This window comes from Canis lupus, chromosome 15 (assembly GCF_003254725.2).
Source record: "Canis lupus dingo isolate Sandy chromosome 15, ASM325472v2, whole genome shotgun sequence".
Classification (NCBI taxonomy): Eukaryota; Metazoa; Chordata; class Mammalia; order Carnivora; family Canidae; genus Canis; species Canis lupus.
Genome location: NC_064257.1, coordinates 61378318 through 61397199, shown reverse-complemented (window position 1 = coordinate 61397199; position 18882 = coordinate 61378318). Strand labels below are relative to the sequence as shown.

At 37.8% G+C, this 18882-nt stretch overlaps 1 protein-coding gene across 1 annotated transcript in view; it reads right to left on the bottom strand.

Moving 5' to 3' along the window:
• Nucleotides 1-18882, bottom strand: part of KLHL2 (kelch like family member 2) — a 97132-nt gene that overhangs the window by 11136 nt on the left and 67114 nt on the right. The window contains exons 6-9 of the mRNA XM_025439342.3: nucleotides 12558-12667; nucleotides 8154-8270; nucleotides 6538-6687; nucleotides 1410-1527 (exon numbers count right to left, since the gene is read on the bottom strand). Coding sequence (XP_025295127.1) covers nucleotides 1410-1527; nucleotides 6538-6687; nucleotides 8154-8270; nucleotides 12558-12667 — 495 coding nt within the window. The remainder of the gene's footprint in view (nucleotides 1-1409; nucleotides 1528-6537; nucleotides 6688-8153; nucleotides 8271-12557; nucleotides 12668-18882) is intronic.

Genomic DNA, 18882 nt, shown 5'->3' with positions numbered 1-18882 from the left:
ATGATAAAGGCACATTTCAAATGAATGGAAACAGCTGGATTAGCCCATACAGTCTTCAGACAACTGGCTACCATTGAAAAAACAAATTCCACATCTTACTTCTTACATCAAAATAAAGTCTAGATGTGTTTTTTTTTTAAGATTTTTAAAATTTATTTACTCATGAGAAACACAGAGAGAGGCAGAGACACAGGCAGAGGGAGAAGCAGGCTCCTTGCAGGGAGCCCGATGCAAGACTCGATCCCAGGACCCTGGGATCACGCTCTGGGCTGAAGGCTGGCACTAAACCACTGAGCCACCCAGGGATCCCCTAGATGTTTCTGATATAAATATAAAAAGTAAAACAAAGTACTAGAAAAATTTATATGTTAAAAATATAATGTTGTTTCAGGGGAGAAACCTAGCAGATACCATCTTAACCAGGTGATTGAGGTTAACATCACCAGAAATAGTCATAATAACCTCCATCTAATCATGAGGAAACATCACGCCCAAAACTGAGAGATGTTCTTCAGAACACCTGACCAAAGAATCAAGGGCATGAGAGACAAGGAAAGACTAAGACGCTCTTGTAAAGAGCTGAGAGACTAAGAATAAATGGCAAATGCAATGGGGGATTCTGAAACAGAGTAAGGACATTAATGAAAAACACTCATAACATATGAAGTCCGTAGTTTAGCTAATAGTAGTTTATCAATACTAACTTCTTAATTTTGATAGCTGTATCATAGGCGTGTAAGGTGTTATTAAAGAATGACTATATCAGAAACCTTTGTAATAACTTTGTAATTCTTTAACTGCAAAACTATTTCAACATAAAAAGTTCAAAAATAATCTTTTAACTTAAAAAATAAGAAACATATGTGTATGTACACACACACACACACACACACAAATAGCTTTAGAGTAAGACTTTTCTATAGAAGAAACAAATCCTTAAGTCCAAAGGCAAAACTCTGATGTACAGGGACCTCATAAAATGGCAAATATTTTACATGGTGAAAATAACACAAGTAAAATCAAAAGAGAAAAGATTAATACAAATAAATATTCACACCACAAATGATAGACAAAAATGCTTCTTTCCTTACCATGTATCTGTCAAATCAATAAAATAATTTAAAAAATGGCAAAAATCATAAACTAACAATTCAGAAAGACACTGAACCTTCCTCATAATAATATCCAGCAAATTGCTAGCTATGCCACCTCATACTAACTAGAGAACCAGAAAGGTATGTAAAGATGAAGACTGAGTGACTATCCCTAATGATGTCTTGGGGGCATGAATGACACATTGATTTTAATCAAAGCTTTTCTAATAAAGATTCTTCTAATTAATAAGACCTGAACTGGAAGCTCCCAGTGATCCAGCAGCAGAGAAATGACCACAACGCAATCACGCTTACCTGCCCTACATCTCCTGGAAGGTAGTTCTGCTACTTGGTGCCATCGCTCTTCTTTAAAGTCATAGCATTCCACGCTTCGGATAGCCTTTGGTGCTTGGCCCCCAACTACCACCATCAACTGTAAGGGTAGAAATGTAAGCACTTGAATAAACAACTATTGCATATGGAGGGATTTAAAATGTCTTACAAAGACTTTGATGTGGAGAGTGTTAGGATGAAGATGGTAGGGTGAGCTGGGGAAAAACAACCACCTAATCAACACTTAAGAAACATCAACAAACGGGGCACATGTTAGAACTACAATTCTATTATCTAGCACATTTAGTCAAAAATAAGGATTTCAGAAACTGGAATAAGTTTCTGATCCTTCAAGCAAAAGCAGTATTAAAGCCAAAAAACAGCAGGCAGTCAGCACTGGCAAGGCTGCAATATGTCATAGGGCTTGCTATAAACTAGACCCTGGCTTTCATGACCAGGGATTAGGTCTCCACAATCCAGGAGAACAGATAGGAGTGAAATTTATGATAGTGGGTAGGTGAGATGAAAAGGACAGGAAGGTATTAAAAGAAACATGGATAAAGAAAAAAAAAAAACTATAGAAAAAGGGAAAGTAACTGAATTAGAGTTCACAAGAGAGCACACATTCCTAGATCTCAAGTAGAGACCTCTTTTGATGCCACACAAATAAACCAACCTAAAGGACAGGTAATGGAGATACTCGAAACCATAATGAATGAATGAATGTACAATAGGCTAGTGCTGAGAATAAACAAGGTCTACAAGTTTCTTCAATTCAACTCAATCCCACAACTATTTACTAAATTCCCATCATCTGTATTTGTCCAGAACTGTGCTAGGTGTCATACACATAAGAAATATAAGACATAGTCTCTACCTCCCAAGAGCTTATAGATCTCACTAAGGAGACAAGACCCACGAAGTAATTCAAGAACAATATACAATTATGTATGACCAAAAAGGTATACGATTAGCATAGACATTAATCGCTAATGCTGATCAGAAAATGGAACGCTGCCATAATTTAGTGAAAGCTTCCTGAAGGGGGTGGAACCTCGAGAGACAGATGGAGTTTAGCTGTCACTGGTTTGTCTTTTACGGAGTACAGAGGGGCACTCTTTGGCAACACTGAAACTACAGCCATCAAACCGGAAGAACATAAAAGTCAATGATACCACGTATGGAAAACTTTAAAGAAAGGCAAGGACCTTGCGGGAAAGATGATGTGATGACAGGAGAAAACAGATGTTCAAAGGAAATAAATCAAAACAAAAGAAGATGGAATGACTCATACATACAGAAAGGGGAGGTTTGCAACCTTGACTGAGCAATGACCTACCTGTACTCAGAACTATAGAAAGAGAGGAGTATGGAGAAGACATGATTCCTGAATCAGAGTAAATCCCAAGTTTCCAAAAAGAAGCCTATTTTAGTGTTTTTTTTTTTTTTTAACTGGAGAGTAGAAGGAATTTTAATGGTCTTAACAAGAAGACTGAACAGAGACCAATAACATGATTCTTTTCAGATAATGTTGGTGAAAATAAGTAAAAGGAAGAATTAACGAAGAAAATCTGGAATACTCTCCCCCCTACCACCCAAAGGGGAAAGAGGGCAAGATTGTAAAACCACAGGGGTAGGATCAACAGAACGATCAAGCCCGTATCCAGCTGTTTATACATGATAGATCAGCGTTTGAACGTCTAAACACTGCCTGGCAGTTAGGCAATCGTTAACAGAGGCTTGGTTAACATCTCTGAAGATCACTTGAGGAACAAGTCTCTGAAGGGAATACTTTTCAAAAAATCCTTGGGAAACAATACTGATTTATTACATTTCATGAGTCTCAAACTTTGAATTTCATGCTTTCCATGCAGTAGTTCCCTTCCGCACATCAAAATGAGCATGGAAGGGAATGCACTACCGAATACAGAGAACAATGCTATTATCTGTCCTATACTCACCCAAGAACAGTAGAATGGGGTGAGGATTTGGGAATCCGAGAGGAGAGAGACAAAGGATGGATAATGGGATATTTATATGAGATCAAGAGACTGCACTCAAAATCACTGTGCTACTAACCAACAAAAGGGGTGATCATGGCTCTGACGCCCCAGTGATTTGTAAAAGACATGTGATCTCATCTGAAAACACCAAACTAGTTAAGCTAATGTAAAGGAACAGAAAACAGGAACAATTTTTTTTTGTGACATATTTAAGGAAGACAAGGGGTAGGGAGTTAAACAAATTAAAGTAACCATCCTAAAATGTAGATTAAACCTTGTTTTTTCGTTTTCCTCACCTATTAAATATTAGTTAGAAAATGTCTCCTGAAAAATCAAGTTTTATGATTTTCCAATTGGAAATCTCAACGGATAGTGTAAAATATAGAAGAATATATACACGGGAATAATATGATAGCATTTGTTAAAAAACAAAAACACATTCCAAAGTGAAAAAGAAGCAACAAAGTAGAGTAAGCAAACAAAGCTTCTCATTATGATGTCCAGATCCAAGGATGCCTTACACAACCCAATATTGCTTACTGGAAATGCAAAACTAACATCTGAGGTATAAAAAGAATCATTCATGCAAATCTGTGTGAGTCCACAGAATCAGAGCCTAATATAAAAAGTACTAAGTCACTGTCGTGGCAGAAATATTACTGAGACATTACAAAAGTTTCTTTAGCACTGCTACCACATTTTGTCTGATTTGACTTGTCATTACTATGATAAAATGGATCGTTACTATGAAATATATAACCATGAGAAATTAATCTTTGCTCCATTCTTACCTACCTACTCAGAATTAATCTTGAATATAACCCCTCTAAGATGACACACAGTACTGCTGAAAGAGCATCCAATGCAAGCATTTTTTTCAAAAATATATATAGGTAAATAAATTTTGAGAAGGGATCATGCAAATGCACAGTCAAAGCAACAGTGGAGCTCACTGCCTGCCCCCTGCCATGTCTCCTGCCCCCCTCCCTGGCCACCTGAGAGAGTAGAATGAATGAGAACCTTCACGGATAGTATACCCACCACTAAATAAAAGCTGAAGAATTGAGAAATCCTGAAGTATAGAGTTGGAAGGGCCTCTCCAAAGCCACAACCAGAAAAGCCCAGAAACAATATAACTGAACAGATGAGCACAACTCCAGAAAAAATAAAATACTTGTAGGATTTTACCAAGAACTCTTAAGAAAATTCCAAAAGTGACATGTTTATTCCAGATATTGGAAGAAAGTTAAGTTTTCACTCTAAAGGTCTTTGCAGCATAAAGACAGCAAAGCTAAAGATGTCAGAAGAGGGAATATATAAGAAGAGTACTTTTACAAATATGGAACGTTTAAAAAAGTATTAAAACAAACTAGTTAGAAGGATGCTGAAAAAACTAGCAGAAAAAGAAATGGTAATTTAAATGGGCTAAGGCTATGAACACTTTTTATAAATTTTCTTTTAAAAGAACAAAAACTGACACCAAATAATATGGACAAATATGAAGTGATGTAGACTTAAAAAGATGACTATTTATAAAAGCAGGTAAAAGGGTATTTGGAAATGTAAACATTTATAAAATCAGCAGACCCAGATGGCATGCATACTAAGGTGTTAAGGGAACTAGCTAATGTACTTACTGAGCCACTTACAATTATTTTTGAAAAATCTTGGAGAACTGAGGAGAGATCAGAAAATTTAAAAACGGCAAATACCAATTTTCAAAACAGGGTAGGAAGTGAATGCCTTGTAAATACCTTTTAAGTGATAATAATTCTGAGTAAAAATTTAGAATATTTTGGGAAAAGCATCTGAACCTCTAGGAGACGACAAAATGATGAGTAACACGCAGAGAGATGTTAAAAAAAAAATACCAAATTTGAATCTATTCGATCCTGAATCTCACAGGATGTTACAGGCCAAATTACTTATTTTTGGCTTAGATAATAAACATAATCTTATGGACTGAAATTTTCCACAAATGGACTATGTCAGTGAGTGGGTATTTCTAGCAAGGTCACCAGGAAGAGTGCTGAGGTCCATTCTAAATTAAAATATTTACTAATCATCTAGAAAAAGGAGTAAATAGCATACTCGCAAAATACACAGTTGGGTCTAAATTGAGAACTGGTATTAACACTGGGCAGAACAGAAAAACAATACCAATATAGATTTGAAGCAATTAAAAATGTACACTCCAAAAATAAAACTTGAAAAAAAAAACACTAAGTAAAAGCATTAAGTGAAAGAATTTAAAAGACAAAATTTAATGGAAAGGACAGAGTGGCAACCAAAGATGACGTAAGAAAACAATGGATAACAGATTCTTATTTCTTAATCCATCATTGCCCCACACGCATACAAGAGCTAAAAACACATACATAAATAAAAGCATTATATTATGGATCATTCTGATTAGACCATATACAAAATGATGCATAACGCGCTGGTCTTCTGGTACCGGGAAGATGGAAAAAGAGCACAAGAAATTGCAAACGGAGATGGAAATGTGGGGTTATTCTGTAAGGAAAATGAAATCAGTAAAACATCAATGGCTTCAACTAAAAAGATAAAAGTAGAGTATGAACTTTCACACAAGGGCAATGGGAATGCTGGCAATCTGGGACGACAGAGGGGAGAGCTACCCTGACCTGACTACCAATGATGTGTGCGTCAACTGTCTCGCAGTATACAACAGGGGACAGGACGGAAGTGAGCCAAATGAGCTGTTGGCCAACCTTAGCCCAACAGGTAATTCTGTGAAAACACTCGGTTTTCAATTATTGTCTAAACACACAGCTTACAGAGAAATCTTTCTCTGTAACCTACTCAGATTTTCCTTTCTACTAGAACTAAAGCTAATAGGACCCAGAAAGGACAAAAATCAGTTGCTTTCTGTTCCAGAACAGTGACAACATGCAGTTTATAAAGGTTAAATGAACCGAGCAACCCCCCCGCCCCTTGCCACACACAGGCCCAATAGAGAAGTTGAATTATATACACTACAATGAATTCTCAGGCACATGGAAATTCAGATGAGTAAAAATATCAACAGCCTCTCTATGGGCCTTTCAGATGAAGTAATAACAAGTGTGAACAATAGATCCTACTTTGGGAAGGTTCATGGGTGTCCTCAGTCGGGTCCGGACACTCTTCATTAATATACGCTGCTCCGTTGGCAGCAAATGATACTTCATAGCTTCAATGAGGTAATCTTTGCAAGCACTGCTGTTCTTGACCAATGCTTCCTCTTCAACCCTCTGCAGGGAGAAATAAGACATACCCCATGACAGGGACAACTATTTCATGATAAAACTGGCAAAGAAACAGAAGTAAAGAAGAGGGGAAAAACAAAACAAAAATCATCCGGTCTGGCTCAGTCGTTTTCTTTACAAAGGAAAGCTTATAAATATCACTAAAAGAAAAATAAATGAAGCCAAAAAAAAAAAAAAAAAAAAGCTCAAATATCTGGTCTGCAAAGAAAAATATATGTAAGTAATCAAGAGAAGAGCTGCAATCAAAATTATATACCTTAACATCAGCAATAGAATAATCTTTAGATAATACTATATTCACCTATTTCTCTCTCTCTCTCTCTCTCTCTCTCTTTCTGGTATATTCACCTATTTCTTATCTTAAAATATCAAGCCAAAGAGTAAGAAAAAAAATTTAGATAATGAGTCCTTCAGGTGGAATAGGCAATACTAATAAATTAAAGTCACTTTTCAAACGCAAAAAGGCAAATAAAACATCCAGGAGAGGGATTCAAAGTACTTTATAACATGCCTACACCACAAATAAATCTTGTCCCTGCTATTCCCGACCTCAAATGCAGGACAGGTTTTTTTGTTCATTTTCTTAACAGCGGAGTGCCAATGATTATGCAGATCACAACAAATAATGAGGCTTCAAGAAATCCTAAAATGCTCAGATTGAATCTCTTAATAAAGAACGTTTCCTTGGGATGCCTGGGTGGCTCAGTGGTTGAGCATCTGCCTTCGGCTCAGGTCATGGTGCTGGGGTCCCGGGATCGAGTCCTGCGGTGAGCTCCCCGCAGGGAGCCTACTTCTCCCTCTGCCTGTGTCTCTGCCTCTCTCAATAGATAAAATCTTTATTTTTTTTATTTTTTTTCTTTTAGATAAAATCTTTAAAAATAAAATGTTTCCTTAAATAGTTTCAATTATAAGAATGTTGAAATGTTCCTGGCAGGATTCTAATAATAAAAAAATAAATTCAAAATTGTTCACAGACTGCTAAAATCCATTTATTTCTACTTACTTCAAATAACCTGCTTTCCCTCAGATTAGAAATAAAGACAGAAACCAAATGCATGTAACAGTAAAACTATGAAGTAGAATTAAATAGTATTTGGGTCAAATGTCAAAATTCCATTTCTGCAGGGCAATCAGAAGACGCTATCAACAGGAAAGCAAAGATGATGCAGAGCAGGGACACAGAGTCACAGGTGCATTTATTTATGTGTAAGCGACCATAAGTACTGCCTACAGAAGCTCTAGAATTTGCTTGCCCACATCAAACATAGGGGGAAGCAAATTTCTAAGAAAGAGGAGTGGCCAAAGAAGGAGCAGCTGCCAAGGACCACAGGTGCCTCTAAGGTCCTCCGTCCTGTGCCCTGGGCATCTCATTCCGTAGGTCTCACCACTGTCATGCTGTCAGCCCAGTGACAAAGTGCTACGGGATTCACAGGTTTTGCATATGCTTTTACCTGAACTAAATATTCCCGAGGAAGCAAAGGTAACCGCACGTGTTCCATCAGCCGAGCCATAAATTCTTGCCTTACATCCTTGTCATGGTTTACCCAAGCTATTACTGCTTCAAATACCTTGCAGAAAATATGGGGAAAAGAAAAATAAGTAATGAGTTATGTACCAAGGCATCTGAATGAAGGATGATGAGATTACATTTTCTACACAATTCTTGCTAAGACATCCAAGTTTAATACACGGCTCAAGTTTTCCAAAATCCTGACCCGTGCTGTACTTAAAAAGCTATTCAGTCCATTTCTTTCTTTTAATTTGGTATTTAGTAAAGTATTTTTTTTCCCAGCTTGGCTGAAATATAATTGACAGATAACACTGTGTAAGTTTAAGGTGCTCATTTGATATATTTATATATTGCAAAATGATGACCATCATAGCTTTAGCTAATACCTTCGTCACGTCACATAATTACCGCTTCTTTTCCGTGGTGAGAATATTTAAGATCTACTCTCTTAGCCACTTTCACGTATATAATACAGTTTTGTTAAATATAATCACCGTACTGTACATTCCCCAGAACTTACTATTTAGAAGTCTGTAGCCTTTCACCAACATCTCCCCTCTTCTTCCATCCTGAACCCCATGTAACCACCACTGTACTCTGTTTCTAGGAGTTCGGTTTAGATTCCACATATAAGTGATCTCATACAGCCCTGGTCTTTCCCGGACTTATTTCACTTAGCATAATGCCTTCAAGGCACACCTATGTTGTCACAAATGGCAGTTATTTTCTCTTTTTTCATGGTTGAATAATATTCCTGTGTATATATGTGTGTGTATCGTATTTCTGTTATCCATTCATCCACTGATGGGACACTAGGTTGCTTCTAAATCGTGGCTATTCACAATAGCCACGATTTAGAAATCTTGATTTAGAAATCAAAGATTTAGAAATCTTTGAATTGGTTTATTGTGAATGCTGCAATAAACCAATGCACATGGGAGCGCAGACGTCTCTTCAAGAATATATCCAGAAGTGGAACTGCTGGATCATATGGTAGTTCTATTTTTAATTTAGCAAGTACCTTCAAAAAAAAAAAAAAAAAAAAAAAAAGCAAGTACCTTCAGCACTTTTATGTATTAAGTATTCTTCATTTGGTATTTTACTAAGCATTTCACCAAATATATTATCTAATCTCCTTGAATTTAAGTGGTAGCTGTGATAATCTGACAATACATGATCTAATTCACTGTTGATAACCTTCCTAAGGTGGTTCTGCTTACCAAGATTTAAATCTCAAGTCTCTTTGGAATAAAGGGCCCAAAATAATAAAGCAAAGTGATACTGTTGAATGAATATCACATACCCTCATAAACAACTATTTTGGGCTTTTTCTTTAGGTTTAAAAAGAAATGTTAGCCATACACTTCTAAATTAAGTGTCTGCAGAAATAATTAATTAATTAATTAATTGTCTGCAGAATAGATGAACTCTCTTTTCTCACAATGAAATATATTAAAATCTACTATTTTTGAATAGTAGATTAAAAACAAAATAATAAGGGCATTACAACTTAACAACATACACCTATGAAAACGTTCATGAGCTAATATGAAGACAGTATGTGACTATATAATTTCCTTCCAGACTGATGAATACATAATCCAATAATTTTTAAAGGCTTGTGGAAAGTGCCTGATAATAGGTAGTTGGATTATTAGGAACAAAAAAATATTTCTGTTGATGCTGGGATAGAGCATGAAAGTAAAAAAATCTACATTATAATTAACATGCCTCTTTAATTCATTCAGTCACCAAGTATCTACAAAGTACCTGTATGTGTTGGGTGCTAGAAATAGAGAGATCCTGTCAATTTTGTCTCTATTTCTCAGCTTACTCTCTCTTCTCCACCTGTCTCCACCATCCTAGGTCAGACCCTACTGCTCACTGGTATGACCTCAACATCCTCCTATCTGACCCTTGCCCCACTTTGGGTTCAGTCAGCACACTACTGACGGCTGGTCTCCAAAATGGTCCCTTAATAAACCACATCTCTGAGTATCCACACCTTATGCAGTGAACCTGCCACAGGGACTCTAAGTTGGCCCTGTGTCACCAAAAAAATAAAATAAAATAAAAAATAAAAAAAATGCAGCAGAAGTGCTGCGTGACTTCCGAAGCTGGGTCGATAAGAAGCGTTTCAGTTTTCAATCGGGTCTCTTACAATGCTCATCTGGGGGAAGACAGATGTCACGCAAGAAGTCTGATTACTTGAGATCACCATGCTATGAGGAGCCCAAACTAGCCCCAAAGAGGGAGGGCAGGGAAGGGGAGAGGGTTAGAGGACAGAAGTGGAAAGAGATACCAACCAAACTGCAGCCCAGGAGCTAGACAAGTGAATGAAGGGAGCCAATGTGGATTTTCTGGACCCACAAGACACCATGTGCAGACCGACTGAAGTTCCAGTATGGCTAATCTGGACATTCACGGCAACCCAGCTGAAGCCCAGACGCTACAGAGCAGAGATAAGCTGTCCCAATGTGTTGGTCATTCTAGACATTGCTGGTCTCTCTGGACATTCAAGCCAAGCCAGCTGAAGCCCAGACACTACAGAGCAGAGACAGGCTGTCCCAACGTGCCCTGAGTGAATTCTGCCCACAGAATGGTGAGTATAATAAAGTGGCTATTGTTTTGTGTCACTACATACACTTTGGGGTGGCTTGTTGTGCAGCAGTAGGAAATCCGGACAGCTTTCATGCCACTTCTATTATGTGGGTATTACCACAGCATTCTCCTACCACTTAAAACCCTTTAAAGAATCTTCTTCATCACGAGGATGAAGTCAAGGTTCTTTAAGACAGCTGAGAAGACATTTTATGCCATCTTCCCATCTATCTCCTACCGCTCTGTCAAACATATATATCCTAGACTCTAAACATATTGAACCAACTTAATGCAATGATTCTTTCACACCCTTTTTACATTCACATACTCTACCCCTACCTGGCATGCCCTTCCCACGCCCACTCATCCTGACTTCCCGGGCAAACTCATATACTTTTTTAGAACTTGAGCCAGGCTAACAGCATCCCCATCCCAGGAATGATGAAATGTTCCTACGATACCCTCTACAGCATTCCGTAATTATTTATTCATCCCAATGGTTGTCCCTTTAACCTATGGAGTAAAGATTTCTATTTTGTTAACATTTCCGTAGCTGTGACTCTGTGACAGCGTCTGGTCCACATTAGGCACTCAATACGTGTCTGTTAAATATGAATAGCAAAGCAATGTCTTCCTCCTCTCTATATTTCTCAAGCACTAGATGACATATCTAACAACCACTCTTCACATCTTTTTTTTCATATGGTAAATATAATAGTAAATGTGTCTTTTTATGCCCAGGCAGGATGGATAACTTTGAGGAATAAAGCTACAGGTCATACAACCTTAAATGCAAAGCACACAAAGAAAAAAAACAGTTTCACTTTCTCCAAATTCAGTGTGTTCACAAGCTTGTGTGCCCCAATTCCTGAATATAACACCCACCCAAAGAATAAAAGTCACTAACAGAAGATTCTTTCTCCACCAATATGAAAGGTACAGGTGGGGTGTCTGAGTGGCCCAGTTGGTTAAGCAGCCAACTCCTCATTCTGGCTCAGGTCCCGATTGTGGTGTCCTGGGATGGAGGCCCGGCTCGCATCGGGCTCCCTGCTCAGCTGGGAGTCTGCTTTCCCCTCTTCCTCTGCCCCTCCCCCACTGCTGTACACTCTCTCAAATAAATAAAATCTTTAAAAAAAAAAAAAAAAGGAATGCTCAGTCTAGAACAAGCTATTACTTTGTTATCTCTGATAATTTCTTCCCACTCACATAATGGTGAAACTACTCTGGTTTGAGAAATATGGCATTTAGGTCATAATTTTTAGAGGCATCTAACTGTGGGAAGCAACCCAGCACCCAAAAGGACTTGGCTCAGTTTAAGGTGTGCTGGTTCTTGGTGTGGGGGTTGAGTGCAAGACTCTAACATCTAGCAATTCAGGGCATTTCCTGTGGCCTGAAGAAACTAATCTGCACAATCAACAAGTCAACTAGTTGAGTCTGTAATAACTTCCAGATCAAAGATCACTGGCTGTTGCTACACATAGAGGGTTACAAAGTTACAAAACAAAGTGAAATAAAGAAAGGAAAAGTAGGGACGCCTGGGTGGCTCAGTGGGTTGAGCCTCTGGCTTCGGTTCAGGGTGTGATCCCAGGGTCCTGGGATCGAGTTCTGCATTGGGCGAGCCTGCGTCTCCCTCTGCCTGTGTCTCTGCCTCTCTGTGTGTGTCTCTCATGAATAAATAAAATCTTAAAAAAAAAAAAAGGAAAAGTACTCCGTCACTATATACCACAAAGAAAAACGTACTTACCTTCTCTTCTGAGGAAATGGTAAGTTTGTCACTTGAGATTAAGCTGCACACTTGTTCGATGCCGAGATTGAGAAATTCCTCACTAAGTACAACATCTGCAAAATGCTGCTCTGTTGGGAGGTTAAAAATAAAATCCATTAACACCGACATTGTGTTATCCAGCTTCAAACTGCTTCAAAAGGAGGAGGTTTTTCTTAATCTAACCTAAGACTGAGGAAAAACAACTGTATTTCCTCCAGGCAAGAACCAACAAAACCCAAACCAGCTACTCAGGGGAAGTGGTCTCTACTTCAATAAGAAAGTAGAGGCACAGGTAGGAGAGCCGGGTATCCTACAGCTGCCCGCCTCTGTATCACATGGTGGGGCTTCTGAGTTAACATTGTATTCCTTTTGTAGTAATAAGATTTTCAGTATTGAAATACGTAAAACCTATTGATGACATAAATCAAGTACATGGTGTACATTTTACACCCCTGAATGTAAAATACTTCCAAACCTAATGGAATATGGAGGGAAACCTGCTTTATTTGAAAACTTTATTTTTTTTTTATTTTTTTTAAATTTATTTATGATAGTCACAGAGAGAGAGAGAGAGAAAGAGAGAGAGAGAGAGGCAGAGACACAGGCAGAGGGAGAAGCAGGCTCCATGCAGGGAGCCCGACGTGGGATTCGATCCCGGGTCTTCAGGATCGCGCCCTGGGCCAAAGGCAGGCGCTAAACCACTGCGCCACCCAGGGTTCCCTATTTGAAAACTTTAAACAAAGAAATGCTAAATGCTGCTCAGTCTGAACATATGACCATTATTTTAAAAAAACAAAGTTGATTTATAATATAGATAGCTCTCAATTCTCTGGCAGTTTACCCGGGGACCAAATCATACCATTTTACACCCTCAACTCCTTTCCAGAAACTGGTAAAACCAGTAATTCTTAAAATACTACAGAAAGCCTTTTTTTGATCTCACACATATACCCACAACTCCAAACGGGGGTTGGGAGGGGAACTATTCAAATAATCAATGACTTTACAACTTTAAAAATGAATCATTTACAAAGTAACCTTTCCTGCAAATCCAGCAGCCACTTACAAAGTGTGAGTTCACAGGGAAATGTGTTCAGGCTTTGGAGTCAGACGCACAAGAGTCAAATCCCAGCTCCTGTAAAACCTTGGGCAAATTATGTCATTTGTCTGAGCTTAGGTTTCCTCATCTATAAAACGGGAATAGTAACACCTTACCTAATAAGACCACTGTGAGGATTAAAAAACTACAAGTCTATAAAGCACCTAGAACTGTGTATGGTAAAGAGTAAGGACTCAATAATCTAGCTCTTACTGTACAGTTATCCCTAAGTCCTAAAGCAAAAATTTGCCGGGAAACCTAGATATTTTCCAGGTCTTCCCAATTAACCATATTCTAACAGTCATCTATTAAAAGACGAGGTAAAGATTCACTTCAAATGTGTTTCCAGGTACCATAGAAAGGATCAGCTGGCTTCCCCTTCAGAAACACTTCAAAATCTGCATTTACACAAATCCCCTAACGATTCACTTTAACAAAAGGTTTTAAGGTTCATCACAAAATGGCTTTAAAAGTGATAAGCAGCCCTAGGATCATTATAAAGTGATGTGACTTTATAATGGACTTACGAAAATCCAACTGACACAATTTTCGTCTGTTGGAAATGTTTTTTCCTATTATTCTTTTACGGAGGGGTAGCTGACGATGTTAATGTTCGCTTCATCTAGCGTATGACCGTGGTTCAGCAAGCGTGCACGTTCCGCAGGACACACCAAGGTACGAGGAGTTAGCATCTGCCGTACGTTCCCACGCTGTTACTGCCTACGTTCCTTACCTGTACTTCTCATCCCTGCGGCTTATTTATTTCACAGCTACAAGCCTGTTCCTCTTAATCCTCTTCACCTATCTCACCCCCCTCCCACCACCAGTTTGTTCTCCCTATTAAGAGACTGCTTCCAGCTGAGTGTGTGTGTGTGTGTTTTACAGATTCCGTATATAAGCGAAACCGTGTGGTATTTGTCTTCCCTGAGAAAGGCCCAAACGTGTTGTTGTGAATGGCAAGATTTCACTCTTTTCCGTGGCTCACACTCGCTGCATCCACACACTACTGCTCCTCACCCAGTCATCTGTTGATAGGTGCTTGGGCCGCCTCTGCATCTTGACTACTGTAAACAATGCTACAATAAACACAGGGTGCATATGTCTTTCCGAATTACTAGTTTTGGTCTCTTTTAGAATCCCCGCAGTGGAATTAATGGATTATATACTATTTCTATCTTTAACTCTTTTTTTTTAAAAAAGATTTCATTTATTCATGAGAGACACAGAGAGAGGCAGAGACACAGGCAGAGGGAGAAGCAGGCTCCCGCGGGGAGCCCGATGTGGGACTCGATCCCGGGTCTCCAGGATCACGCCCTGAGCCACCCAGGGATCCCCCTATCTTTAACTTTTTGAGAACCCTCCCCAGTGTTATCTATAGTGGCTGCACCAGCTTACACGCCCACCAAGAGTGCACCCAAGATCCCTTTTCTCCCTGTCCTGCTAACACTTGTCCTTTATTTCTTGTCTTTTTGATAATAGCCTTTGTGACTGGTGTGAGATGATATCTCATTATGGCTTTGACTTCCCTGATGATTAGTGACGTTGAGCATCTTTTCATGTACCTGTTGGCTACCCGGGGCCCCTATACCGTCTTTGGAAAAAATGCCTAATCAGGCCCTTTGTCCATTTTTTAATCAGATTGTTTTTTTTGGTGTTGAGCTGTAGGAGTTCTTTTTATATTTTGGATGTTAATCCCTTATAGGATACATTATGCATCAGTATCTTCTCCCATTTAGTACGTTGTCTTTTTGTTTTTTGTTTTAGGGCTTCTCTCATGGTTTAAAAGTTTTTATAGTTTGATGTAGTTCCAGTTGTTCACTTTTGCTTTTTTGTTGTCCCTTGCCCAAGGGGACATATCCAGGAAAATGCTGTGAAAGCTGCTGTCGAAGAAAATATTGGTTATGTTTTCTTTCAGGAGTTTAATGGTTTCAGGCCTTACATTTAGGTCTTTAATCCATTTTGAGTTTACTTTTGTGCATGTATAATGAAATGGTCCAGTTTCAGTCTTTTGCATGTACTGTCCAGTTTTCCAGCATCATTTATCGAAGGAACTCTCTCTTCCCCATGTATATTCTCACCTCCTTTGTGAGTTTAACCGACCATACCATTTATGGGCTCTCAATTCTGTTCAGTGGTCTATGTGTCAATTTTTATCCCAGGACCACCCTCTTTTTATTATTATACTTCTGTAATACAGTTTGAAATCAGAAAGTGTAATGCCTTCATTTTTGTTCTCTTAGGATCGCTTTGCCTCTTTGCGGTCTTTTATGATTCCGTAAAATTTTTTTTTTCTATTTGTTGAACAAAATACCACTGAGATTTTGATAGATATTACACCGAATCTATAGATGGCTTTGAGCAGCATGGACAGTTTAACAATAGTGATTCTTATGATTCATGAGCACAGGATATCGTTTATTTGTATCTTTTTCAATTTCTTTCATCTAAGTCTTGTAGGTGTCAGTGTCTAGGTTGTTTGCCTCCTTGGTTCGGATTATTCCTTAAGTACGTTATTATTTTTGATGCTATTATAAATGGGATTGTTTTGTTTTTCAGATATTTCATTGCTAGTGTATAGAACTCGTTTGCATGTTAATTTCACATCCTAGAACTTGACTGAATTTGCTGATTAGTTCTACTAGTCTTTTTTTTTTTTTTTTGATGGGATCTTAGGATTTTCCATATTTGAAATCATATCATCTGCAAAGACAATTTTACTTCTTCCTTTCTGATTGAATGCCTTTTACTTCTTTCTCTTGCCTGACTGCTCAGCCAGGACTTCCAGGACTATGTTGAACGGGAGTGGTGAGAGTGGGCATCCTTGTCTTGTTCCTGATCTTAAAACTTTTCAGCTTTTCACTGCTGAGTATGAAGTCAACTATGGGTTTGTCATAGATGACCTTTACTAAACTAAGGTTTAATATATTAATGTATGTTCCTTCCATACCTGATTTGTTGAGAGTTTCTCATGGAAGGATGCTGTATTTTGCCAAATGCTTTTTCAGCATCTGAGATGATCACACAGTATTTATCTTTCATTGTATTTATGTGTTGTACCACATTTACTGATTTGCGGATGTTGAACTATCCTTGAATCCTTTGGGTAAATCCCACCTGATCATGGTGTAGAATTCTTCTATGTGCTGCTGAACCCAGTTCGCTAATATTTGGATACGAATTCTTGCATCCATATTCATCAGCAATACTGGACTGTAATCTTCTTTTCTTATAATGTCCTTATCTGGCTTTGGTATCAGTTTTAACTCTGGCCTCACAAAATAAGTTTGGGAGTATTCTTTCCTTTTCTATGTTTTGGAAGAGTGGGAGGATTAGTGTTAATTCTTTAAATGTTTGATAGTATTCATCAGTGAAGCCTCTTGTCCTGGATATTTCTTTTGGGGACCTTTTGGATTACTAATTCAATCTCCTCACTTGCTGTTGTTCCGTTCAGATTTTCTGTTACTGCATGATTCAGTGTTGGCAGGCTGCATCTTTCTAGAAATTTATCCATTTCTTCTGGTTATATTAACACATAAGTGCACTTACAAGAGACTACTCTTATGATCTTTGTATTTCTGTGGTATAAGCTGTAATGTCTCATTTTTCATTTCTGATTTACTTGAGTCTCCAGTTTTTAATCTAGCTAAAGGTTTCTCAATTTTACCTTTGCAAAAACAACAACAAACAAAAACAAAAAAACTCCAAAAAATAAGCTCTTAATTTTATTGACCTTTTCTATTGTCTTTCTGGTCTCTATTTCACTTATTGCTACTCTGACCTTTGTCATTCCCTTCCTTCTGCTAACACTGGGTTTAGTTTGTTCTTTTTCTAGTGCCTTGAGGTGTAAAATTAGGTTGCTTATTTTGGATCTTTTTTCTTAACAGGCCTTTATCACTGTAAACTTTCCTCTTAGAATTGCCTCTGCATCATCCCATAGATTTTGGTGTGGTATATTTCTCTTCAAGATATTTATTTCCCTTTTGATTTCTTCTTTGACCCACTGGCAGTTCAGAAGTGTATTGTTTAATTTCCTCACACTTGTGAATTTTTTAGTTTCTCCTGTTACTGATTTCTAGCTTCATACCACTGTGCTCAGAAAAGATACCCAAAATGAAGACTTCTTTTGTGATTTATGATCTAGTCTGGAGAGCATTCTGTGTGTGCTTGTGGAGAATATGTATTCTGCTCTTGTTGGATGTAATGGAATGCTCTATATCAGGTCTATCTGGTCTAAAGTATGGTTCAAGTCCAATGTTTCCTCGTTGATACTCTGTCTAAATGATCTATCCATTGTTGAAAGTGGATACTGAAGTCTCCCACTATTAAATAATTAAATTAAATAACTGTTGTCTAATTCTCTTTCAATGTCTGTTAGTATTTCTTAATATATTCAGATGCTCTAGTGTTGGGTAATATGTATTTATAATTGTTACATCTTCTTGATGAATTGAACCTTTCATCATTATGTAATAATGAATCTTTTATCATTATGTAATAACGTTCCCTGTCTCTACTTCTCATTTTTGGCTCAACATCGTTTGTATGCTATCAATATAGCTATACTTGCTCTCTTCTGGTTTCTACTTGCATGGAATATCTTTTTCCGTCCCTTCACTCTGAGTCCTTAAAGCTAAAGTGAATCTCTGGTAGGCACCATATAGTTTGGTCTTTTTTTTTTAATCCAGCCAGCCACATATGCCTTTTGACTAGAGAATTCAATTCATTTACATTTAGAGTCACTATTGGTAAAACCTTACTAATTCCATGTATTAATTGTTTTCTGGCTGTTTTGCATGTCCTTTGTTCTTTTCTCCCTCTCTTGCTTCTTTCTTTGTGAATTGGTAATTTTCCATAGTTGTAGGCTTTATTCTCTTCTCTTTACCTTTTGTACTTATACTGTAGGTTTTTGTTTTGTGGTTACCATGAGACTCATATAAAACTTCTCATAGATATAACAGTCTATTTTACATTGATAAGTATTAAAGTTTAATCTCATACAAAAACTCTACCTTCTACTCCAATAGTTTATGGTTTTGAGGTCATAATTCGCCTTTTTATGATCTTTGAGTCTCCAAAAGCCTCTCTTTTTATATTGTGTATTCACTAACAAATTATTGTAGCTATAGTTATTTTTACTATTGTCCTTTAATCTTATGCTAGTGTTAACACACCATATTACAGTATGAGTATTCTATGTATGTACAT